Source organism: Anser cygnoides, chromosome 2, assembly GCF_040182565.1.
Source record: "Anser cygnoides isolate HZ-2024a breed goose chromosome 2, Taihu_goose_T2T_genome, whole genome shotgun sequence".
Taxonomy (NCBI): domain Eukaryota; kingdom Metazoa; phylum Chordata; class Aves; order Anseriformes; family Anatidae; genus Anser; species Anser cygnoides.
The window spans coordinates 113,222,848-113,247,037 of NC_089874.1; the positions used below are offsets into that span (position 1 = coordinate 113,222,848).

Genomic DNA, 24,190 nt, shown 5'->3' on the forward strand with positions numbered 1-24,190 from the left:
ACAAAATGTAAGCAACTAATTGAACAAGAGGTAAGGACAAATGTTTGAGAACTGTACTAGATTATTTTTAAGCCATTTTGCAAACACCACAGTGAGTAAACCAAAAGTTATGTCAAGAAAGTAATAAATGGAACAGTTACAAGCAGCACCGATATTTTATTATAGAGTGCAGTTAAGTACTGCAGTCAATTTTGATTAGCCTATGACTCACCTACAAGCATCTCATATAGGAAGACTCCAACTGACCACCAGTCACACTCTCTTCCATAGTAACCATCACCACCCTGGGACTTCAATACTTCGGGAGAGATGTAGTCTGGTGTTCCTACAGCTGTATCACATCGTACCATACCTTCCTACAAAGAGAAGGAAAACAGCCAGGCCCAAATATAAGAACCAAAATTGCAAGCTATTTTCAAGAGTTTATGAAGCCTAAGTAACAGCAGCAAATCGACAACTTTCATGAACAAATGGGTGGTTTTTTTTTGAATGGGTAATTAAACATTTTTAATTACTAAACTACTAAAGCCAAAGCAAAGCGCTGGACCTGTCAAAGTTAACACAGTGGAAGTTACTTTAAAAACCTTTGTTAATATCCAAGAAGTAACCAGAATTGCATCTCAGCCTTGTAAACACAGCACAGCTTCTCCTGCTCATGCCAATATAAATGTCTTATATACTGCCAGGGTACAGAGTAAACAAGGAAAGCTCCTCTCAAAATAGGCCAGCAAATCAAGGATTCTGCTGACAGGATCAGCTAAACTAAGTTCTTCTCCTCCAACACAATATACTTAATGCCAGGAAGACTGCAATGCAGATAAGACCCTGAAACTTGAAGCAGATAGACTTCAAAATGTGTGACAGATGAGAAGAACGTTTCATGTTCCTCACACCCCTAAGAAAGAACTAGCAGAAGAGATCAATCACATTGGAGATGGCATCTAGAATGCCAAAGTGGCAATCACCTGATCCTTTCCAGTGTTCAGGCACTTCTGGAACAATCCTAGAAATGGATTAGTAGAAAACTTGTACAATATATAACTAAGCAACAAATATAGCTAATGAAAAAATCTAGTGTTGCACGTGCAGCAAATCCAGAATGCACCTAAACTTCTATCTATGCTGAGCAGTTTCTTTCCCACAGAGCCACTTTCCTCTTTCAAGAGGCTAGAGGAACCCAAGACTAGGCTCTTCAGTACACAGCTCGTTTATTTAGTACAGCACAAAATGTAAGGTGTTGTTGACATGAGTTACTTCTGTGACACTAATACACAGCAAAGTTTCATAATATTTTACTTGCTTTTTGGCCCTTACAGCTTAAGCACAAGGATATTTTTCTATATTTCAGAAGTCCTATTTTTTAAGAGCAAAATCAAAGATGAGTCTGTATTAAGCCAAATTACGTGTCAGCTATTCCACTGTGGACTGGAAGTGGACTGGTTGTGACTTAAGGAAACTATTTGAATTTGTACACGTAACTTGCACTTGGTTTTCACTGGTGCCTTTTATTTATGGCAAGGCAGCTGATTTATTCCAAAAACAATTTATTCAAAGCTCCTGGAACATGATGTATATATTATCCAGACTCTGTTAAAGTATCACACATTTAAGGTTGCTTTCCTGATATGTAGGTGGAGGCTAGCACAAACCAATCAGAATTTTGTGTAGGGAACAACAATGCTTCACAGTACTTAAAATACATTTTTTTTTTTTAATGACCTCAAGATATATTTTAAAAAAATTAAATTCTGTGACACTCTTTTAACCCGTTTCCTTCAGATTTGGCTTTTATATAGGTCAGCTTATGCTAGTACGTATAATCAGAATTCAGCGATTCGGACATGTTTTCCATCACTGAACTTAACTAGATATCTCACTTTTTTTCCATCAGCTTTGACAGTCAAAGACTTAAAGAAATAATCCAGAGGAATCTATAAGATAATCAATGGCTTGACTTCAGGAAGCCTTCCTAATAAACAGTATAGAGTTGATGCAATCCCTACTTCAAGAGCCATTTTTGCATTCTACATTGTCATTTAATAGGATGCATAAATAATAGTAATGGCAATAGAGTGGAATCTTGGACATTTTTCATCTAGCTATTTTTTTCAGTGTATTTTATTTTCACTTTTACATGTCTTCCTTTCACAAAGGGGAAAAAAAATTAAAAATTGTCTACCTTGTTCATCTTCATACAAGTACCAAAATCTGCTAGTTTTAAGTGACCAGCTTTATCTAGCAGCATATTATCAGGTTTCACATCTCTGAAAAGAGAAAAACATTTGTGTAAGAGTTAACCAGTCAATTTAACTTAGGAAAACAAAAGACAACTATTTTTCAGATGTAACATGACAAGGAAAATACAACATGAAAACACAACTATTTCCTCAATTTTTTCCTTCTTATAGTATCATGTCCCACATACAGACTGTGGAACTGAAGCATTAAAAAAAGTGATAATGGATGTGGGAACAGTCTAAAGTCACCAAACCTCAAACGTCAAGTTTTCATAAAAACCACTAACTTGCTGAAGTCCCTCTCTACTAGGATACAGCTACACAAAAGAAATCCATTCTGGTTGTGAGATAACCACCTCAAACCAGCCTTGAAAATATAACCTCTTTTTTTGTATCACTTCTATTTTCAGGAGATAAATGCATGCTGTTTTACAAAGTATATTTGTGGAATAAATAATTGTCTGTGGCCCAAAAGGAGTGTTGCTGTGCGGCCTTTTCCACACAGAGATTCTCTTATAGAAAGTTTTCATGAAGTAACTGTAAAGTTCAGCAATGCTAATGGTACTAAGTATACTATAGCAGAACCACAATAAAAAAACAATTATCAAAAAATATGATGGTTTCAGGTGAAAGTATATTTCTGGGACCTCAAATGGAAAACTCTGGCCACTACAATGAAACGAAGTCCTAGCATTACCTCATCTCAGGGTGTGCAGCAGAAACGTATCAGTGTACACACAGAATAATTTTGATTGGGAATCTTTTATTTATTTTTTTGAAATACTCTTAGTCCAACTGCCTGATCAAAGTACAGCTAAGGAAATCAGTTCAAACTTCAAAGTTGCATTCGGGCTCCTCAGGGTCAAATTCAGTCAAGTTTTGAATTTTTTCCAAGGATGGGGATTTCATAACCTCTCTACAACTCTTCCATTGTTTGACCACCCTCACAGTGAAAAATTTTCCTAACAATAACTGGATATTCACTGAACAAACATCTGCTGGTCATCTGCTCCAACCCTCCTGCTTAAGCAGGGATACCTAGAGCAGGTTGTCCAGGCAGCTTTTGAAGATTTACAAGGAGGGTGACCCCACAATCTTTCTGGGTAGCCTGTGCCAGTGCTCAGTTAACCATTGCTGCAACTTGTGTCATCCGCTGCCTCTCATCCTTTCACTGCAACCATCTTTCCATTCCAGCTACGTTGGAAACCTTGCTAAAGTCAAGGCAAACAACACACACTGCTTTCCCCTCATCACAGATGTCAATCAGGTTAAGCAGGCACATTTACCCTTGAGTAAATCCATGCAGGCTGTTCCCAATCACCTTCCTGTCCATGTGCTTGGAAACAGTTTCCTTAGAATTTACTCCATAATCAGCCTGCAGTCCCCTGATCCTCCCCCCCTTGCCCTCTCAGGGCAAGATGGGAGGGCCATTTCTTTCCTTCCAGTCAACAGAAACCTCCTGATTGCTGCAGCCTTTCACTGGTCATAGAGAGCAGTATCTCCCGGTATTGGCTACCTTCCTCACAACTCTGTGTATCCCACCAGCCTTGGACTCACATATGCCCCGTTTGCATACAGGGGACTCAGTTTGACCTTCCTCTGCCGAAGTAACGAATGCTCTACCCTCCAACCTGAAAGCAGAACTTATAAAGAGAGGCTGAGGCAAAAGCAGCAGACTCAGACCTTTCCATGTCCTCTGTCATGAGCCTGTATTTTCATCAGCTTCTGTTCAGTCCTCAAATTTGAGTAAACTACTTAAAAACAAATTCCAAAACATCTGCTGTCAAAGTAATCCAGAGTTTGAGGAAAAGATTGACAGTGCTTTTGGCAACTTCAAATCTCTGTTTTCTAAAGTTTGCCAATACACCTGTACAAATGGTTCAGCCAATTTATTCCTTAAATGTGGCATAGTAGCTTTTTTTTTTTTAGCATTTGTGATTCTATAGATTCTACTCAAGCAATGGATTCATAGTTTTTCTTTTTGCTTTGCTTTTGTTTTTTGAAAAAACTTAAGTGTTAACAGTGATCTTCTGGCCAAACTACAAATTGAGAGTATATACACTAAGTCTTTCTCAAGCTGTTTGTGTATTTTTAGTTTAAAAATTTATTCTCCTGCTTCTAGTAAATATGGTTAAAAGCTAAACAGACAGAAGTTCAAATATCAACAAAAGAGAACACTCAATCTATCTGACAAGAGACTACAATTCACTTGAGGGCAAGTACGTTAATATGAAACTAACCTAAGTCCCTTCACTCTGTCTCTATTTTCCATCTTGCCCCTTATCAGAAAACAGGTGGCTGGGAGATTTTCCTCACCCTGCTCAGTTTCTTAACAGGCCACTGATGCCAGCTGAGGCTTTAAATGCAGAACTGAGAGTTAATAATTACTAATAGTGTATGCTACTGCTATCAAATTCTCAAAACAGTTTTTTCTAGTCAAGAAAAATGATTAATTTTGGGGGCCAACTTGTTCATGCCACTTCAGTGCTATATCTTTTGGTAAATTGGTACAGTTTTATTACTCCCTAAACTGAGGAAGATCATCCTGCTGAAAACCTTTACTTTGACTGTGTCACCTCATCTTTGTACCTCCTGATGACAAGAAGTTTTGAAGTTGTAAGATGGAATAATTGTGAAATAATAATGAAGTCATATCAGCAATTTTAAAATGGCCTTAAAGTCACTCTGACAGCACTGGGATTAAAACAACACTAACAGTACTTTTTTCTTTTTCACCTGTGTATAAAACCCATTGAGTGAATTGCATCTAATGCAAGAACAACTTCAGCAGTATAAAATCTTGCCCATTTCTCAGGAACGTCGTAGTTGCTCATTAAATTCACAAGGTCCCCACCAGGCATGTATTCCATGACCATGTAAAGGTAACGATCATCTTGGAATGCATAAAATAACTGTAAAAAGAACATAAACAAAAGAACAAGTCACTGAGTGCTCCAGCTGTCTAATCTTTCGCTTGTTGAAAGTTCACAGAATTTCAGTGCAAATTCATTTACGAAGTAAAAGAGTTGCTACAACTACTGCAGCAGCTTTGCATCATCCAGTAGACCTCCTAAAAAGGAATTAATCTCAAGTCAGTTTCTGCCAGATCTTCCCTTTATGCCAGATCATCCCTTTATGTTACTACAGAAGCAGTAGAGCTCTGGTTACAGATTTTGGTATTTATTGCACCAAATTGTAATCATTTCAAAGAAAGCTCATTGCATAAGAGGCCAAGATGCTTCCTTACTCCCTGGGACACCAATTGACAAATATGTAAACATGGAACTATTGTATTTCAAACATCTGCCTGATTCTATTTGTGTTATCACAAAATATTTATTATTCTACGGTCAATGTATTCATTGTTTAGAAAGTGAACCTATATTTTAAACAATTGAGAAAAATATTTCCCTTACAGCAGTAAAAGCTCTGTTCAACACAACTTGTGCAAGTAGGTTTAAGCATGGTAACTTAAATATTTCTGAAAATCATAAAACAATTTTGCACAATCACTCCCAGACAGATAGTAATGTAGTTGCATATTTGATTTAGGTAAGTCTTGAATGATTTTTAGGTAACTCTTGAATGACTTTAATTCTAACTTAACAAAAGTATTTACATGCTTAAGGGTAAGAACAGTTTAAATGAACAAGTTAACATGTGCACACAAATGTATGATGACAGCTTCAGGCATTATCCATATAAACTTCAAAGGCAGCGATGCCTCCCAAAAAATTGTCAGTGATAAAACTGAAGTGAGGAAAACGTAACCAGAGCAGGCATAATTTGCAGTCACATATACACACAAATTGGAATATACAGAAGCTACATCTTAAGCACCGATTTCTGATATGTTGGCTACTTCCAAAAGTACTATAAAGCAGACTCACCAGTTTTAACTTATACCTGGCAAATAGTTTTAATAACACACAGAATAGCTTATCCTGTATTTAAGACACAACACAGTTTTGAAGGAAGCACAGTATCAGCTATTTGTTGCAAACAGCAACTGTTAGTTACTGTTAGTAATGCGTTGCCCTGACAGATCCAGATCAATGTAACCAAAATGGGAGTTAGAAAAACTAAGACACATAAATATAAGTGATGCAGTATTGAAATGGAACTATTCTACCATAACAACATTTTTAAAAGTAATCTCACTATACCTGAACAACCCAGGGACTATTAGCAAAAGCCATAATATCCCTTTCTTCCCAGAAGAAAGCAGAATCTGATCTTTTTATCATCTCAAATTTGCTTAGAAGTTTCATAGCATACACTCTTCTTGACGACTTATGCCTCACCTATGAAGACAAGCATGACATAAAACAACATGTTAGTTTCCCACCTTAATATATGAAGAACATCATGAAACGTCTTTTTCCTGCTTCACTAATGGGTTTCATAAGACTCTTCACATTTATAAAGAATTTTTAAAGAATTACAAAATAATTATATTGCATTTTCTGACAATATATGCATTATTCTTAAAATATTTGCTAGAACTATCCAGAGTCCATAAGCATAAGTCACTTCATGACTTGTAGGTGCATATCTCTAAAAGCACAAATAATGGCACCTATTAAATACATAAGCATTTTCCAGAGATCATTAGCATACACAAATACTTGCTGCCTATTTCTAGTTTCTCCCACCAATTCTCAGTTTAATAAAGCAGCATGAACAAGTCCATTAATCTATCGCAAACATCATACGCATCTCCTCTCATCTTGTGAAAGACATCTACAAGACTGCTGTATTCCTTGAACCAGCAGAAATTCTTCTAGTCTTGAAGAATTTTTCAAGTGTCCATACACACTGGCAAAGGCTAATTTTGTTGACTACAGTTGATATATATTCCACTTTACCAGGAGAAGCATATCTTACAAAGCAAAATAAGTGCGGATTGACAGTACTGAAATGCAAGATTCTCAGAAACATTTCCATGGGATAAAAAGAAATAAAATTTCATTGAGCTTAAGGCTATAAAACCCTAAGACTTCATCTTCTGAACATTGTATTCAGAAACAGACACAAACAAATACGACAGGCATACGTCCAAATGTACAGAAACACAACTTACCAACTGAACCTCCCCAAATGCCCCTCTACCAATCACCTTCACCACTTCATAATCTTCAGCTTTCATGCGCAGATCTCTCATTTTATTTACTGTGTCTTTATCTGTATGAAAGAAAAAACATATTTCGTATATAATCAATTTAATTAAACCCATTCGTCTCATTTTTATTTCTCATCATTATTGCAAGATATATTCCTCTTTAAAGGGGACTTCATTTTTAACCTACCTCCCTACTGGAAACCACGCTGCAGACTGCATGACCTCATTCTCATTACCGCAGTAATCAAAACTTGATATAAAAATAATGCAGTAACTACTGTACAATCAAGTTACCGGAGATGTTAATTTGGTAATTTTTTCTAAAAGAGTTATCTGGAAAAAAAAGAGCTAAGCAAAAACTTCATACTTCATATCCAGCATAATCTTGCTTGCAAGCAAATCTGTTTAAAAAGATTATTTCTGGATAACTGTGTAATACATCTGAGAAAACATCATAAAGTATACATGAGAGATGCTTGAAGAAACTATTTTTTTAAATAAGCTTTCCGTATTCTGCAATTTTATTATTCCTATTGCTCAAAAAAGTAGATTTTAATTTAAAACATGCAGTGGGAATCACTGTAATTATTTATATAAACCTGTCATTCTATAAACTACAATAATTTACAAATTCCCAGTGGGCAGATACTCTAATTCCAAATTTGGTCAAAGATTAAAACAGTCTATTTTAATCCATGTGGGTCAACGCTGGCATGAGATTACATGGAAAAGCTTCACATTTCAGTATTTCTAAAAAGAAGGAGCAGCTACTAAAACAGACACACTCCTAATAAAATACATTATACAACAGTATTTTATTTTCAAAAATAATATGCTAGGCCTAAAAGCAAACTTCAGAAAAAAGTACAGACGGGAAGAAAAAGAAGGAAAAATGTCATTTTTGGAGTTCATGTTTTAAAAACAGATTTAGCAGACAACAGAAGACTACCCTTAGATTTCAATATGCAGAGGTCATTATCTAAAACAAAAGCAACACACATACAATTAAGATCCGTTATGATTTTATAATGTTAAAGAAACAAATAGTTTTGTTTGAATAAATAATCTCTTGAATTACTAATGTGAAGCCATCCCTTTACAATGCAGCATGCCAAAAGCTAATTTCAATAAATGATGTTAAATCTGTAAATTCTGACAAATTATTTCACATAAGGATCAAAATATTCAGTAATTTGAAAAAAATAATGCCTTGCCCTATTTGCCCATTGCAAGGTGAAAGCTGACCTATAGCAGAGGATGGGTAGGACTGCACAGAACTGACATGCAGCAATTCTCATGACAGCTTTCCAATTATTGTTAACTTACTGCCTAATAATCTCCTACCAGCAAATCTACCAATTCTGAATGAAAAATCTTTACATTCTTGCAAAGACAAACTAGGCACAATATAAATGCATTAGTGTTTTCAATTAGAAACCTCAACTATGGCCAAAACAGAATAAAGGAAAATAAGAGCAATTTAAGCTAAATATTTTTAAGTAACGTAAACCAGGCTTGTGAGCAGTTGCAAAATTGCAATTTACTGCTTGAGAGACATACTAATGCCCAGTATCTTCAGACAACACGTTACATTAACAACAGCGTTGGAAATTTTATCTTAATATTCAAAGATCTGTCAAACAAGGTTTATCAGACTGCAACATATTTGAATAGGCAGCTCCAAATGTCCTGCTAACAGGGAAGGACACAACCAGCTTACACTTTATGAGCAGGTCGGGTGGCTCCCATGGCAAAAACCAGCAACTCCAACTTGGCCTGACATTTGATGATAAAGTTTACACGTTGTCCAGAAATAAACCAAGTCCCTAGCATCTTGAATAGTTGATCTCTTTATTCTTTAAATCATATATGGTAGAAAATTAATGAGGTTCCATGTCTGTGCAAATAACCCTCACAACCTTAGGCAACAGAGGCAGATTTTGAAGACAGAATCTCCACAAACATACAACATAAACCCAGATAAATATAGGAGGGGATAAGGACAGGCTCATAGGGCAATCATCAGTCCATAAAATAAAGTAAGCAAATTCTGATTTGCAATGTAAAAATTCATTTTAAGTTCTAGAATAACGGTGCAAACTGTTTGGACAGCTAATACTGCAAAAAGATTTTTAAATGATTTTCTATTGAAACTGAAGTTAACATGAAAATGTTCCTATACATCTTAGAGTACGTACATAAAGCCTTTTTTATTGTTATTTAAATCAGCAGTTTGAGACAAACTAGATTTCGCAGTTCCCTCTAAGGTCACTACTTATACCCACAACTTGTTTTTATATTCCAGTAAAGACAGCAAGATTACAGTTCTAAAAGCAGTCTGAAGTGAAATAATTAGGTCTGTTCTCCACCTTCACATTGCTTCAGGTTACACTTTACATAGGGTATAATTTACACCTACAATATACTCATTATCAGACTGTAAATAAAAGTTTCCCTTTCCTTCACTCATCCCCAAATGCAAAAGTGAAGAGCTTCTGAAACTGATGACTTCACTATACATAAGAACTGTATTCAAAATATCTGCTGAAATAAGTATTTCCTTTGCCTAATCCAACTTCTCCTTTCTCCAGTTTCACCACACCTTCTCTGCAAATAACTAAGTATACAAAATGTGCGTGTAACAATGTGTACAATTTCAAACATAGCCTGAACTGTGAAAAGTTAAACATTTGACCTTAGGTATTCCAGCAACCAGCTTACATGCAAGCAAGCCATAAACCAGATCTACTGGACTCGTAAATTACTAGAAATAGGGAATAAAGTAAAATAAAATCCACAAATTCACTATCGTGGCTTACACATGGACAGAGTAAACTATGTAAAAATGCCTTGGAAAGAGGAACAAAAATTTCAGTGAAGCAAAGACAAAAATTAGATTATTTTAATAAAATAACTTCATATTTGCCACATTTATTACATTTAATTACAATGTTTAAGCTTGTAAAAATCTAATAAAAGTTAATTTAATTTCAAGGCTTGCCATTCAATCCACAGGCAGCAGCAAGTCTGGAACCAGCAAACATATCTGCCATTATTTCCAGAATTTGACAGTAGTCTGTAAAAAAAACTCTTAAGTGTTTTTCTTTGCTTCATTTTTGTTTTTTAAATATGAAAATTATAGAAATATGGCTTCTATTAAAAGAATCAACTTTATTCATTACAAGTATTCTTACAGGCGAGAATCTGCAGGAAAACTTGTAGTGGAAAAATACAGAGTAAAATGATAAATATAAAGCGATTTCCTTCCTAATTTTAAAATTAGTTATGTCTGAAGAGTAGAATAAACAGTATGTGATTTCTGAAATTCTTTCACAAAAAAACAGGAATCAGAACTAACAAGAAAGTGAAATAGGACAGTGGTTATCTTCCAGTTGCAAAAATCAGATAACAGAAGAACTGCTGACACTACGGTTTACCACTTTTTAAGTATTCTTTTTGCTGTCTATACAATAAAACTCAAAAGATGGTTTTGCACCTGTTGATTTTTTTTTTTTTAAGATCATGAAAAATACCATGGTGACTTAACATAATTTTATGTATGTTTAAAAAGGGGAAAAAAAGAATAATTCTACAGACACATCAGTGGCATGCACCAGTAAATATAGCAGCTACGCAGTATTCTCATGCGATAATGAAAACAGACCTTTTATACTAAAAATGCCCACAAAACACACGTTCTAGTCTGTCAGTGAACATTTCAAAATGACTTCTTGACACTGCAGATATGTTACGGCATTTTACTGTTATCTAATTATAATATATTAGTACATGCAATTACAAAGCAAGTTATGGAAATCCAGGAGGTTGCCAAGAACAAAGATAGAAGCCTTTTTCTTCAAAGGTTCTGTGCCACTGAAAGCAACACCATTTATATTAACTTGGACACTCAGTTGCTGGGGAGCAGATTTCTGTAAGTAACTGTGTGAGTACTGACTGGGAAATAAATATGACTCCTAAAACAATTTACATCCAAAAACTTAATGCACCCAAATTCTCTAACAGCCTTTCAAAAAGCTAGAACCTCTTTTATTGTAGTTGGTATTTATAGTCTGTTAGTTAGTAACCAAAACATTGAATACTTACACCTGTTTAAGAAGTTATCAATGTTCTTGTTTTTTCTTAAGGCAGGAAAATCCAAGTCATATACCAAAGCATCTAATCCATCCTGGAGGAGGGGAGGAAGAAGGCAAAGTTAAGTGTTTGGAAAAACGATTAATAATTAAAAATAATTAGAAAGAAAGTAAGTTTCTGCCAGTCAATGAGAAGATAAAAATGGTTGTCCCCATCAATTTTCCAAACAAATGAAATTATTCATATTTAAAGATTCAATTAGGAGTTACATATCTCTAAAGGACAGATGAAACAGCTGTCACTCCTCTTCCACTGAGCTCTTCAAAACTTAATCTTCATCCCTCTCAAAACAAATATACTTCTGTGAATTAAAATTAACCTTATAAGCCCCACATTTACATGTAAAGTAGTATTTTTTCCAAATACGAAAACTACAGATAGCAGTTCTAATGAAGTTCAGTGTTAAGAAGTCTTAACGTATCACACAAGAGGCACTTGAAAATTAGGAGGCCACTGGCAAAAAAGGACGATGATGCTAATTCCAAGAGTCAACTCCCTCCCTCCTGTTTAATAATAGCTATTAAGATAACAGAGTTATAAACCAAAAACTTAGTGCTAAATACACACGCAAATTCACTGATCTTTCACTGAATACATCCCTATGACCAAAAAACAAAAGGTCTTGTTAAGTGCCATAAATTTCCTGACTTAAAATTTATGATATTAATTTTACAACAGGCATACATGACTCTGCAGCGGATTTTATCTTCTCAGAGAAGAACTAGATGAAGTGTTGGTTGAAAACCACAGGTACAGTATCTAATGAGAAACGATCAAGTATTCAAGAAAGTTACATCATGAGGAACCATATAAATAGCATTAGGGAATTTTCTTTGTCAACGAGGTGGTGTGTAAGTCACAACAGCAAAAACAGAGGGGAAGGTCACGAAACACAAACTACTGGATGCTAACAAAGTACGCCAGGGAAGCACCACTATTTACTTGTCCCACTGCCACCTACGTGTCCATGCTATCTATTACTGACCCGTTGGGAGTGAGGTATTAGACCAGATATCTTCGATCTGATCAGGTCAGATCTGAGTAGATCTAGGTTTGACTGTTTTATAAAACCATGTAATATGGGATTGAAAACTGATCCATCAGTCCTAACCACTACTTCCTTTGAGAGACTATGCCTGAAGTAAAATCATGCTAGAATTCAAAACCAAGGGTAAGCAATTAAGAGTACAACGACAATCAGAACTGCTTTAACGGCTGGATGTTATTCTATTTGTTAATTTCATTAAAACATTGCTCTGTTAAGTCAGGTCTCCATACAGTGGCTTAGCTTGAACTCTTAGAAACGTTACAAGGAAAATGATAAAGGAAAGTATCACAATATTTTCACAGCACTTCAAGTCCGCTTCTGCATCCTGAGCGTATTAAAGGATCATCATTTTGAACTTACACCGATGACAAAAAAGGAAAGTAAACGACAACGGAAAAAACATAACGGACTAACTACTTAATGCGTCCGTAATATAAACATGAGTAAGAGGCCAACAACAACTTGGACTCAAGACAGATGTGGAAATAAAGCTATGCCGGGTAAACGCAACTTGGCAAGAAATACTTTTAACCTACTAAAAGATGCCTTTTCCAAAGATACACAGTAAACATCCAGAAAATCCACTAAAAAATCTCCCTTCTTTGGTAACTTCAGCGGAGGAACCACGGCAGCAGGACAAAGGCCACCGGTAGCTCTGCACTGAGCCCCACGCTGTGAGGGGCACGGGACATCCGCAAGGCCGCTGGGTCACCTCCTGCCATTTTGAAGCACAAACAAGTGATGGGGATGCGCTGCCCAAGTCGGGGGCCATTTTGCCTGTAAGCCTTCAGATCTGGGGCCTCGATCCATCTGCCTGGGGGCCACAGATGACACAAAACTTTTGTTCCAAAAGCCAACGTCTAATTTTTTTTTTCTCCTTTGGGAAAGGGAATATTTTAAGAACTGAATGCAACAAGCTAAGGCTAATGGGAATATTTACACATTTTTAATATCAATATTAATTTTTATTGTAACTTTTTTAAACGTTAAGTCTACCCAGAAAAAAAAAATCAGTAAGTGCAGACAGTGTCACAGTTTCATTGTCAGGCTTGTCACTGTTGGTGTGTCTTTTAAAAAAGCTCTACAATAAACATGTATGCAAATTCACTTGTAACAGGCAAAAGCAACTTTTCAGTACTGTTTAATTTAGATTTAACCATGAAAATATTCCCCTTTGGATCTTAGATGTGAACTTTTTCAAGTAAAACACTTAAACTTTGAAATACAAATTCCACCTATTTAATGATCTCACATGCATTTCAAATCACACTTCAAAAATCACACAAACACCACCTCAGGAAGCTGCAGGCCAGGAATTTCTTACTCAAAACAGTCTCTTCAACAGCAAGCTCCCCTTTGCTACAATATCCAGAGAAGAAACTGTCCTGGTTCAAATCTTTCTTAAAAAATAAAGGGGGTGGAGGTGGAGGGAGATCTACAATATTTAGACTTGGAAATCCGTAACTCTCAAACTTCACTCCCAAACTTGAACTGAAGGAATTCATCTGCTTTCTGAAGAAAAAAATAGAATGGTATTATTCTAATGGTGGACTGCAAATAAAATACTAAGCTTAAGGGAATTTAAAGAGTTGGGATATTTTCTTTAATCTAAGTAGAAAATAGTAAGTCCTTATGAGTAACAGAAATCATGTATTTAGGATACCTAGTATAACGAGACATGAAGTAGTCTGTTTCACTTGCTTTAGCTAAAGGAGAAGAACTTGTGAACTTGACAAGCTGTCCCAGTACAAAGGGAAATGCAGAAGCACAGCTATTTTTAAGTGGTATCACTTGTGAATGAACAGGGAGGAGCACAGTGCCATGGCAATGCTCACTGGAAGTGGTACAGGTCACAGATCAGAAGACACCGCAGAGTTTTAGCGATAACAGCTAGGAGAAAAAAAATAAAGACTGCATGATAGGAGGCACAACCATTACTGTTGATGGCTCCAAAGAGAACCCATCTTTCATCTTTCTTGTTTCCATCTCGTTCGGTCTTTCAGCATACCATCTGACTTCTTTCCTGATACAGACAGGAAGGTCTAGCTTTCCTTCAAGACCTACAGTAGCCATATCCTCCTCCCTCTTAAAGAAAAAAAGAGCTTACAGGACAGTATAGTAAGACATCATAATTGGTAGCCATACATCCAATAATTTAACATGCTTTATTTAAATAATTAAATACTTTTATGACAATGAAAACATGCAAATGGGAAAAACCTGGTTTTAATATGTATCTTCTTGAAATACGGAACATCCAGCATTTCTTAGAGACACGAATTGTAGCTTAGAGGTATTTTCAGCTTACTCTAAGCCCTACTTTATTCAGTCATTACAGAGCAATTTTCCTGTTTAGCTTTGAGGTTTACAGACGGACGTTTTCTTTTTATGTTAATAGTTAGACTAGAATACATTAGCTTAAAAAAGCAAACACATGATCTCCACTTCCATCCTCTCTGGTAATAGTATTTCAGAGGTGATTAAAAAAGTGGAAAAAGCTTCCTTCCTAACATCCTTTGCTCAGTTTCATGGCCTAATATACAAGCTTTTCTACATCACATTTGTTTAAGGAAACTATCAATAGCTTCATAATTTAAAATACCTCATTTATCCTGATATAAAAAAAAAAGCATACTAGAAAGCCAATACAATGTGCAGAGAGATCTTCCATACCAAACCAACATTTCCACATACCCTCATTGGTTTTGTTCATCACTACCCCACACTTACAAGTTTCAAAAGAACAGACACGCCGAGTGAAATCAAAGGTCAGCATGGACTTGTATACTGTCTCCAAAGATAAGGATTAGTATGTCTAGGAAAAAGTATATGAAAAAGTCCCGCATATGGCAATACTTCTGATGTATTTGTGAATACGAAATTGCAGTGCTGTACTTATCAGCTCCCACGAGAATTTTTTTCAGCCATTTTTTCTAATCACTTTCTGTACCTGCTTAAGTGTCTTGCATTTACATAACTATGTATCAACAGGTTATGTGAAAGCATACCTCAGTCTGAGCTTGCCATGCCTAAGTCACGAAAGTAATAAGTTTGTCTAGATGCTTCATGACACCATTTTTTTTTACACACTTCCATCATTTTCCCCTGGGCCTTCTCTTTTCTAATTATGCTTGTGTAAGAGACATTACAATTCTCACCTTTGCCCAATGCCATGCTTTATCTTTAATTTCTACTTTATACTTTTTGAACTAGGGGAAAACTGCAAATAGTATTTCAGCTGTGATCACACCATAAGCATATACTGCAGCACAGCGTTTCCTGTCCCCTTCTTCATTAAGTTATAAGTTATTATCTGAACTATTTGGGTAATTTTGACGATCCCTGTACACTAAATTGACTCTTTCACAAAACTAGGTACTATAAATCAGAGCTAGTTCAACACTCAACAACACATCCACACAAATATTGGTTTCTCTCCCATACTGAGTATCATCTACTACTATTAATCACCCAGGCACCAACAAATATTAATTTTTTCTTTGATCACTGATTTTCTCATCTCGACATTCACCACTTTAGGTCACTTATTTCTGAGCAGCAGCACAGGCCTATTAGACTCCATTACTGATCGCTGATTTGAGTAAACTGAGCACCAACTCTTACTTCACCCATCAACCCACAAAACAGCCCTAGCTCAACACAACTGCGTTTTGATAAAAAAGCTCAAATGAAGAGCCTTGACAAAAGCTTTGTTTTCCTCATACTCAGCAATTACTTCCATGAACTATACTAGGTTTGCAAAGCATGACTTCTTTCCACACTATGAGTTAGATCGTGCTCATCATAGCACACGTAGGCTCGCTTGTTCTGCTACTGGGCTGGGGGCTCCAGCATTCTCCCATTTTTTTTTTTCTTCAGGGAAAGAACAAAATAATGCTGTACATTTACCAACTATCCCAGTGTTGTAAGAACAGTTTTAAGCAGTAACGTAGATAAACAGTAAGGTTATACACACACAAACACACCACATGCCTTAATGAGACACCATCAGGTAAAAAAAAGATGGATAAATATCAACCAGTCTCAACAATCTTACTATTTTGTAAGAATTTGTATAAAACCCTTTTCTAGAGCAATGTAAGGAAGGACTCCACTGTGGGAGCTCCTGTAAGCTTCTTCATGAAGAGATGAGCAGAAAGATTTCTGCTGTAGCCTTTTCCTTAGTTTTCCCTACTGTTTTTCTATACATACAGAATGCAATAACATGGAAGTTATCAGTAACATAATTACACGATTTATTAGCAATAAATTCCACAGACTGTTATGCTAACCTCTTTTCATGAGATTCCTTTAAAATTTGTGGGTTTTCTTCAATTACTTAAGCAGTTCCACGTCAATTGGCATTTTTCCCACATTTTCGTCTGCACCTATCCCCAGAGTTTTAATGCATCAAGTTGTCAGTCCTACCATGACTGCATTGGACCGCCTCACTCTGTAAGTACATTCCTAATCGCAAAACTCATTACAATATATGTAATACCAGTCTTATTCAGATGTAAGAGATTAACATTAATGCAATTTTATAGTGAAATGTAGTGTTAGGATGTTTCAAATTATACTCTATCAAGCAACTCCAATGTGGCAAAATTTATTATCTCAATCTGTAAGTGATATAAAGTCAAACATATATGACCTACATTATCAGGATACAGTTACAGGCTCTACTTTGGTTTTTTTTTTCCTTACTTAATACACATTTCATTGTGACATATCATCATCTAGTGGAAGCATATAATAAAGAAAAATGTACTAAATCCATCTGAAACTCTGCTAGGGAGACAACTGTTTATTTTACTATTTATCTATCATTCAGAGAACCAAGAAACACTCAATGGGTGTTATCAGCACACAAAAGTTGCATTCCTTGGACTGCCTGGCAGTTTTCCAAGCTTCAAGTCTTTGCTACTTTTCCTTTTTTGGCGAGAGCACAGTAAGTCTTAAGAGCTACAACTCTAACCATCCCTGGTTTAGTTCCCTGTATTGTGACTATTTTCCTGTTTATTTCTATAGTACTAAAGCTTCCTCCCCTACTTTAAATCAACAAACCTGACTGAACTTAATTTTCAAGCGTTCATCACAACTCGTCGCAATGCCCCATCATACATGCATGATCTCTGTGGTAAATTATCAACAGAAATAGCTTATTTTAGTAGTATAAGAAGTCTTTATATCCTACTTTCCAACTCGCATGAGAATTAGTACCTCAACTGCATCAAAAAAAAAAAATCGGAAGTTTCTTTGAATTGAATGATCAGATCTTTGAATTGTCTGAGGGACCTGGAAAGGCTGGAAAAATCGGCAAAGAAGAACCTCGTGGACTTCAACAAATGTAAATGGCAAGTCCTGCAGCTGGGGAGGAAGAAGCCCTGGCACCAGCACACGCTGGGTGCTGACCAGCTACAAAGCAGGTCTGCCAACAAGGACCTCAGGGGACAGGGGACAAAGTGGTCACGAGCCAGCAATGTGCCCTCACAGCAAAGGCAGCCAGCAGCACCCTGGGCTGCATTACGCAGGGCAATGCCAGCAAGACAAGAGAGGTGATCCTTCTCCTCTGCTCAAACTGGTGAGGCCACACCTGGAGTGCTGGGCCCAGCACTGGGATACTGGTATAAGAGAGTAAATCCAGCAAAAGGCCATAAGATTAAGGGACTGCTACGAGAGGCTGAGGGAGCCTGAGAAGAGAAGGCTCACAGATCTTGTCCACACGTGTGAAACAGGAGGGAATGAAGAAGAGGGCATACTCTTCTCAGTGTTTTCTACCAACAGGTCAAGAGGCAACAGACACAAATTAAAAAACAAGATTCCCTCTGAATACAATAAATCTCTAAAAATAAAAAGATGTGAGTGGTCAAATGCTGGAACAGAATGCTCATAGAGGATGTAGTCTCTCCCCTCCACAGAAATATTCCCAGTCTATCTGAACATGATCCTGGGCAGTCTGCTCTAGCTGAACCTGCTTGAGAAGAGGCATTGAACTAGGTGATCATTAAATGGTTTGGGTTGGAAGGGACCTCAGAGATCACCCATTTCCAGCCCCCCTGCCATAGGCAGGGACACCTCCCACCAGACCAGGTTGCCCAAAGCCCCAGCCTGGCCTTTAGCACCTCCAAAGATAGGGCAACCACAGCTTCTCTGGGCAGCCTGTGCCAGTGCCTCAACACCCTCTGAGTAAAGAATTTCTTCCTAATGACCAATCTAATATGCCCTCTTTTAGTGTTAAGCCATTACTCCATGTCCTATCACTCCACTCCCTGACAAAGAGTCCCTCCCCAGCTTTCCTGTAGGTCCCCTTTAGGTACTGGAAGGCTGCTATAAGGCCTCCCTGGAGCTCTCTCTTCTTTAGGCTGAACATCCCCAGCTCTCTCATCCTTTCTTCACAGGAGAGGTGCTCCATCCCTCTGATCGTCCTGGTGGCCCTCCTCTAGACTCATTCTAGTATGTCCACGATACGATCAAGAGGTCCCTTCCAACCTAATGATTCCATTTCTCCAACATCAAAATTTTCTTCCTTCTTTCTTAAGGCTACAGCTATGCTTTTGGTTTGCATGAAGGTAGTTTCTGGAATAAATCATCTTAAAAACACCCTTAACTCCCTACCACTAACACAAGTGATAAATAGGCAGACCTCATTACAAAGCTTAGCTCATCTTGCTTGATGAATTCAGCTCTCATCAGAAAACCTTTGGGCTCTATTTGATACTGTTTTGGGAAACACCCTACTTCACTGATAAGAAAAAACACACCACTTCCTTCTCATGTCCAGCATTATTCCCTCTCCCACTCACACTTTTTTTTTTTAATTTGTTTTTTTTTAAATGAGCAAGTATACCTCTACCTGAGAACAAGTTCTGAATACAGCCATACAACCCACTAATTTCAGGCAAGAACAGTTTGAACCAACTTTCAGGCCGGCAGGACTACATTTCTCTATCCCTAGTCAAGTACGCAAAAGACTGTATAGTTGTAAGTTAACCACGTTCATTTATTTTGCTGCCCAGAGAACACAAAACTGTAATATAGTGCTTCATCTTAAAAGCAGACAAGTGAATGTACACAGAATTAAAACACTTCACTGAAGAATTTTCATTACATTGTTAGAGTAGGCAAAGTATACAAACTGACAGGAGCCTGAGTACAAGGCACTTGATACATCGCACTCTGCTGCTGCCAGCTACAATACCGCAGAGCTCGTTACTTCTCTGTGTCTTGCAATACTCACAGAGAGCTTTCACAAACTCAAGTTAAAGACAGCCTACACATGAAAAAATATTAAACTCAGTGAAGAGCTAAGACTTAAAATCTCAGTAAAGACTTAATCTCAGTAATACGATCTTGAAACCTCAAGTCAAAGGTATTGAAAGCAGTAAGGGTTATTTTCATTTCAGCCTTTTAAAGTTTTTCCACATGCAGTTGCAAGCTTCACCCATATCACAACTCTGTGTAGTTATATACGAGTCCATGTACTTATATTCTGCTCAAACGTCAACTATTCCAATATTTTTGCTGACAAGTTTCCATGGTATATACTTACTACATGAATCTGTACACCCAGAAATGTATGAAAAATATATTAGGTAAATATAATATAGAATGTAGTATAGAATATGTATAATTATATATTATGTACATGTAGATATATAGAGAATATTATATTATACAATATAAATAATATATTAAAATACACACTTGCTAACATCAGAGCCCATAGACATCTCAGTCTCGTTAACACCCTTATTATTACTGAAGAAAACCATAGGTACAAGTCTACAGAGAGGTCAGCATAGCTGTAATGCTCTTTCAAAGGCACTTAGCATTTAAGGGTCTAGCTGTTTTAACTGAAAACAAGTGGCAGTTTCTCCAGTCAGAGCCCCTCGTCCACTGACTAGACGCAGATCTTGGATCCGTAGTTCTGTTCTCAGTCACACCAATTCTGACCACTATTTGATGCCTATAATTATGGAACATTAATATTATCTCGAGATACATTTCAGACATAAGGACATTGCCCCCTCCAGCTAAAACCTGTAACGCTATTACAACACTCATTTCACTGCACTAGGAAACTGTACTGTGGTTAATAGTCTTTAAAACCAAGCTTAAATATAGTACGTTGGTATTTTACAATTTGAACTGAGCATTATATTTAATTCCACTTAACATTACATCTTTAAGAACAGCTCTAAGAAGAGAAAGCAACATCTTTAGTGAAAATGAATATATACGCCAAAAATCATCAATAAATTTCAGCAAAATTTATGCAGAAATAGGTACAATAGATGTTTGGAAGCAGTCCAGGGAAAGGAGCAACAGAAGTAAAATCTGATTGCTATTAAGTCAAGTTAACGTTATTTCATTTTGCAATGAGACATCTCTTGACATTTGTAGTTTATTTTCCTTATTAAAAAAAAGGTTCACTTGCATGGGTTGTTGTGCTCTGCAATATGCTTCAATGTGCTCTTTTGTGAACTACAAAGCTTCTACACCAAGTGTTGTCTCTTCTGCCATCAGTAAGTTACCTTACACATACAAAATAACAGCTGTATAACTACCTGGAAGGCTAGATGAATTCTTAGTATTTTCCCACCATGTTGTCCAGATGACTGTCAGAATATCAACATGTCCATAAGAAGAAATGTAACAAATGTAAAAGGTATTTAATATGCAAAACCACCTTCAGATATTTCATCTCAACACATTATGGTAAAAGTAGAGTAAGTCCTCCCATCAACAATTTAAATTGCTGCCTTTAGCTGCCCCATTATGCCCTTGGCTGTAAAATGTTCTTTCTGCTATTAAAAAAAATCATTATTTGTAAAGTTTGCAGTATGATAACTCAATGAAAAGGTAACTACTTTTCCTACAACTCAACAATCCCTCACCAGCCACGTTGTCATCTGACCAGGATTATACTTGCTGCAAATAAAACTGTATCAACTAAAAAGATGTATAAAATGATAAAAAGGCAAGTTCCATCTTTAGCCTTGACAACTCAATCTCTGGAGATTAAATTTGTTCAACAAGTATGCTTTAGAAAATACTCTGTAACACACTGTATCTAAGAAAAAAATCTCTATTACTAAAAATACTAGACCACAATAATCTAACAAAAAAGAACAGTCACTAGAGATAGGGGCTAGACAATTTTCACTGAGTACTCTTCTTTTTAAAGCAGAGGGCAACCAATTAGAGAAATAACTTACCAAGAAAGATATAATTTTTTGAGAAATCTGAAAACACTAGACAAAACGTCTACTACCCTCCAACCAAAAGGGAGATTCCTCCCTAAAGCTCCAGAGTAAGTCAAAACACTCTTTCAATTAGAGGTGAAATGTAGCCATGACTGAACTGCAAAAATTAAGGTAGTGAAAGAATTATACTAAAAACATTTTGCAGAAGCTGAAGTAGTAATTTGTAAAACTATACGGCTTCCTTTGTTGTCACAAGCAACCCATAGTCTGAAAAAAAAAAAACACACACATGGAAAGCTGAACACAACTCCAGAAGAATATCAACTTGGAGAAGCTTCTCCAATTGTGCAATCTCCCGTCAGAGCTCTAGCTCCATTTCTGCAGTAAACATTCCACCACAAGCAATCACATGTCAAACAGATATTCGAAATATGCAACTAAACAAGAATTTAGCACTACTTGAGAATCCGTACATCATTATGCACTTCTATAATGCAAACACTTGCAAAGCCCATAGGCTTCTTTTTCGCATATCAATTGAAAGAAAAACTTCAGTTTCAGGAAAATGAAAGATTTATGCGTACAGAAGAACAACGGTCTCTATTCACTATTTTTCCATGATGAATATAGCCACAAGAATGATTTTAATTTTTTTTTTAAAAAGGTAATAAAAATTCCATGAGAATTATTTTAGATAGCAACAAGTTACTTCTACTGCCAAGTACTAAGATTCTTCAGAATCGACAGGATTTTGTTACTAACAGCAGCAAAACAGCAAGTTTTTCACATTTTTTCAGGGATTTGAACCACTAATACTGAACAAAGCACTTCTGATAACAAATTTTTTCTTGATTCAAAAATCCAATACATTAAATTTATAAAATGGACATACGTCTTACCCATTACCATTAAGCAATTAAAAACAAAGACAAAGGCTTTCTTTTTTAAAACCCACATGAAGAAAAAAGTGGCATCACGGACAGACGGTGTCTCTAGTAACAACTTTGAAATGCATTGGATGTTTAAATGTATTTTCAAGTCACTAACAGTAACAGCTTTCAAGTGTAGAGTTCTCTGCATTCACTAGCAAACTCCAAAATCCCAGCAATTTTTTTTTTAAGTAGGACCCCACCAGTATTTAAGACCAATTTCTTGTAAAAGCTTTTTACCCTGTCTGACACCATAGCACAATCATGACTAAAATCCTGAGTGCTATGGATTGCAAATAAGAAAGAAGTGCAACTCCAAAATTAAAAAGCTACATGAAAACATGGTTCCGTATTCAAGTACTGCAATTACGGAACAGAACCAAAGTTGTCCACCAAAGCTTTGGCAATTTTGAGTTTCCCCACATGATAATCAGTAGGAGTTTTATTACATGTAACATAGCAAGATTACAAGTCAGTTTACTTGAGATTTTCAAGTACAGTTTTTCAAGACTACCAGAAGAGAGGAACTATTAAGAATTCACTGGTAGTACCCAACACTTTCCTCTAAATTAGAAACTAAGTCCCTGAGATGATATATTAGGCTTGCAAGTTTGCTGTTTGTACTTACTGCACAAGTAAGTTTTTATACATTTTTTTCAAGCCTTGGGACTCATGCTTAAGAAAGCTAAAGCCAATGGCATCATATACCAAGAAGGCATGACCCAAAATTTCCAGTACAGTCACTCAAGCACGAAAGACATTTCCAACAGAGCTGCTCAACCATGCGACAGACAGCAAAACATTGTAAAACAGTGGTATCCAAGTTGTACTATGCTGGGTATTTACCCCAAGTTTAACTACTGCTGTTGTAGGGACAAAAATGCTAAGAAAAAGATGGAAAAAAGTTATTCCAACATGTTTCTCCAGCTGCACTGATATTAGAGTATATCAACTCCTCCCCAGTACTGTTCTCCCCACAGAGAGCACTTCAAACCTTGGGAAAAACGCTTTCCCCCCCAAGACGATGCAGTAGATTGATACGTATCCTCCAAAGGCATGATTTCCTTTTAGATTTAGAAAAGGGTAGAAAACAAATCTTAGCCCAAGCGGAAAGAGCGCCAGGGCTGCCTGGAGCACTGCCACTACCATGGAATCCTGTCAAAGTCTCTCCTGCCTGTCCTTACAAGGGAGCACGGCTGAGCTTGGGCTGATTATGTTAATCTCTACAGGAGATGAGGGCAAGCAATACTTCTGTCGCACCATATAAGCCTGTCATGAAATAAATCAGAGCACATGAACATTTGTTACATTTTCTGTTCCTCCATCCCAGACTGCTTTGAGTAGCTGTCATTTACTTTCTCATTACGCGCAGAGCAAAAGTGACGAAGGCAAAAACAAAATACAAGCTAATGAAAGGCTACGTTTGACTCATGTCAAACTACTAAATAATTACTTTCCTAGAAAAGAAAGCATCTTATGAAAGCGTTTTTCCA

General features: G+C 36.6%; 1 protein-coding gene across 3 annotated transcripts in view; it reads right to left on the reverse strand.

The window, feature by feature from the left end:
* ROCK1 (Rho associated coiled-coil containing protein kinase 1) overlaps window positions 1-24,190 on the reverse strand; it is a 90,081-nt gene that overhangs the window by 47,978 nt on the left and 17,913 nt on the right. For 2 of the 3 annotated variants that reach the window (XM_048057877.2, XM_048057878.2), the window contains exons 3-8: window positions 11,464-11,545; window positions 7,321-7,421; window positions 6,404-6,541; window positions 4,974-5,149; window positions 2,180-2,264; window positions 212-356 (exon numbers count right to left, since the gene is read on the reverse strand). In XM_048057877.2, the coding sequence (XP_047913834.1) occupies window positions 212-356; window positions 2,180-2,264; window positions 4,974-5,149; window positions 6,404-6,541; window positions 7,321-7,421; window positions 11,464-11,545 (727 nt within the window). Of the gene's footprint in view, window positions 1-211; window positions 357-2,179; window positions 2,265-4,973; window positions 5,150-6,403; window positions 6,542-7,320; window positions 7,422-11,463; window positions 11,546-24,190 lie in introns of those variants that run through there. The other variant, XM_066992830.1, reaches the window with a different exon arrangement.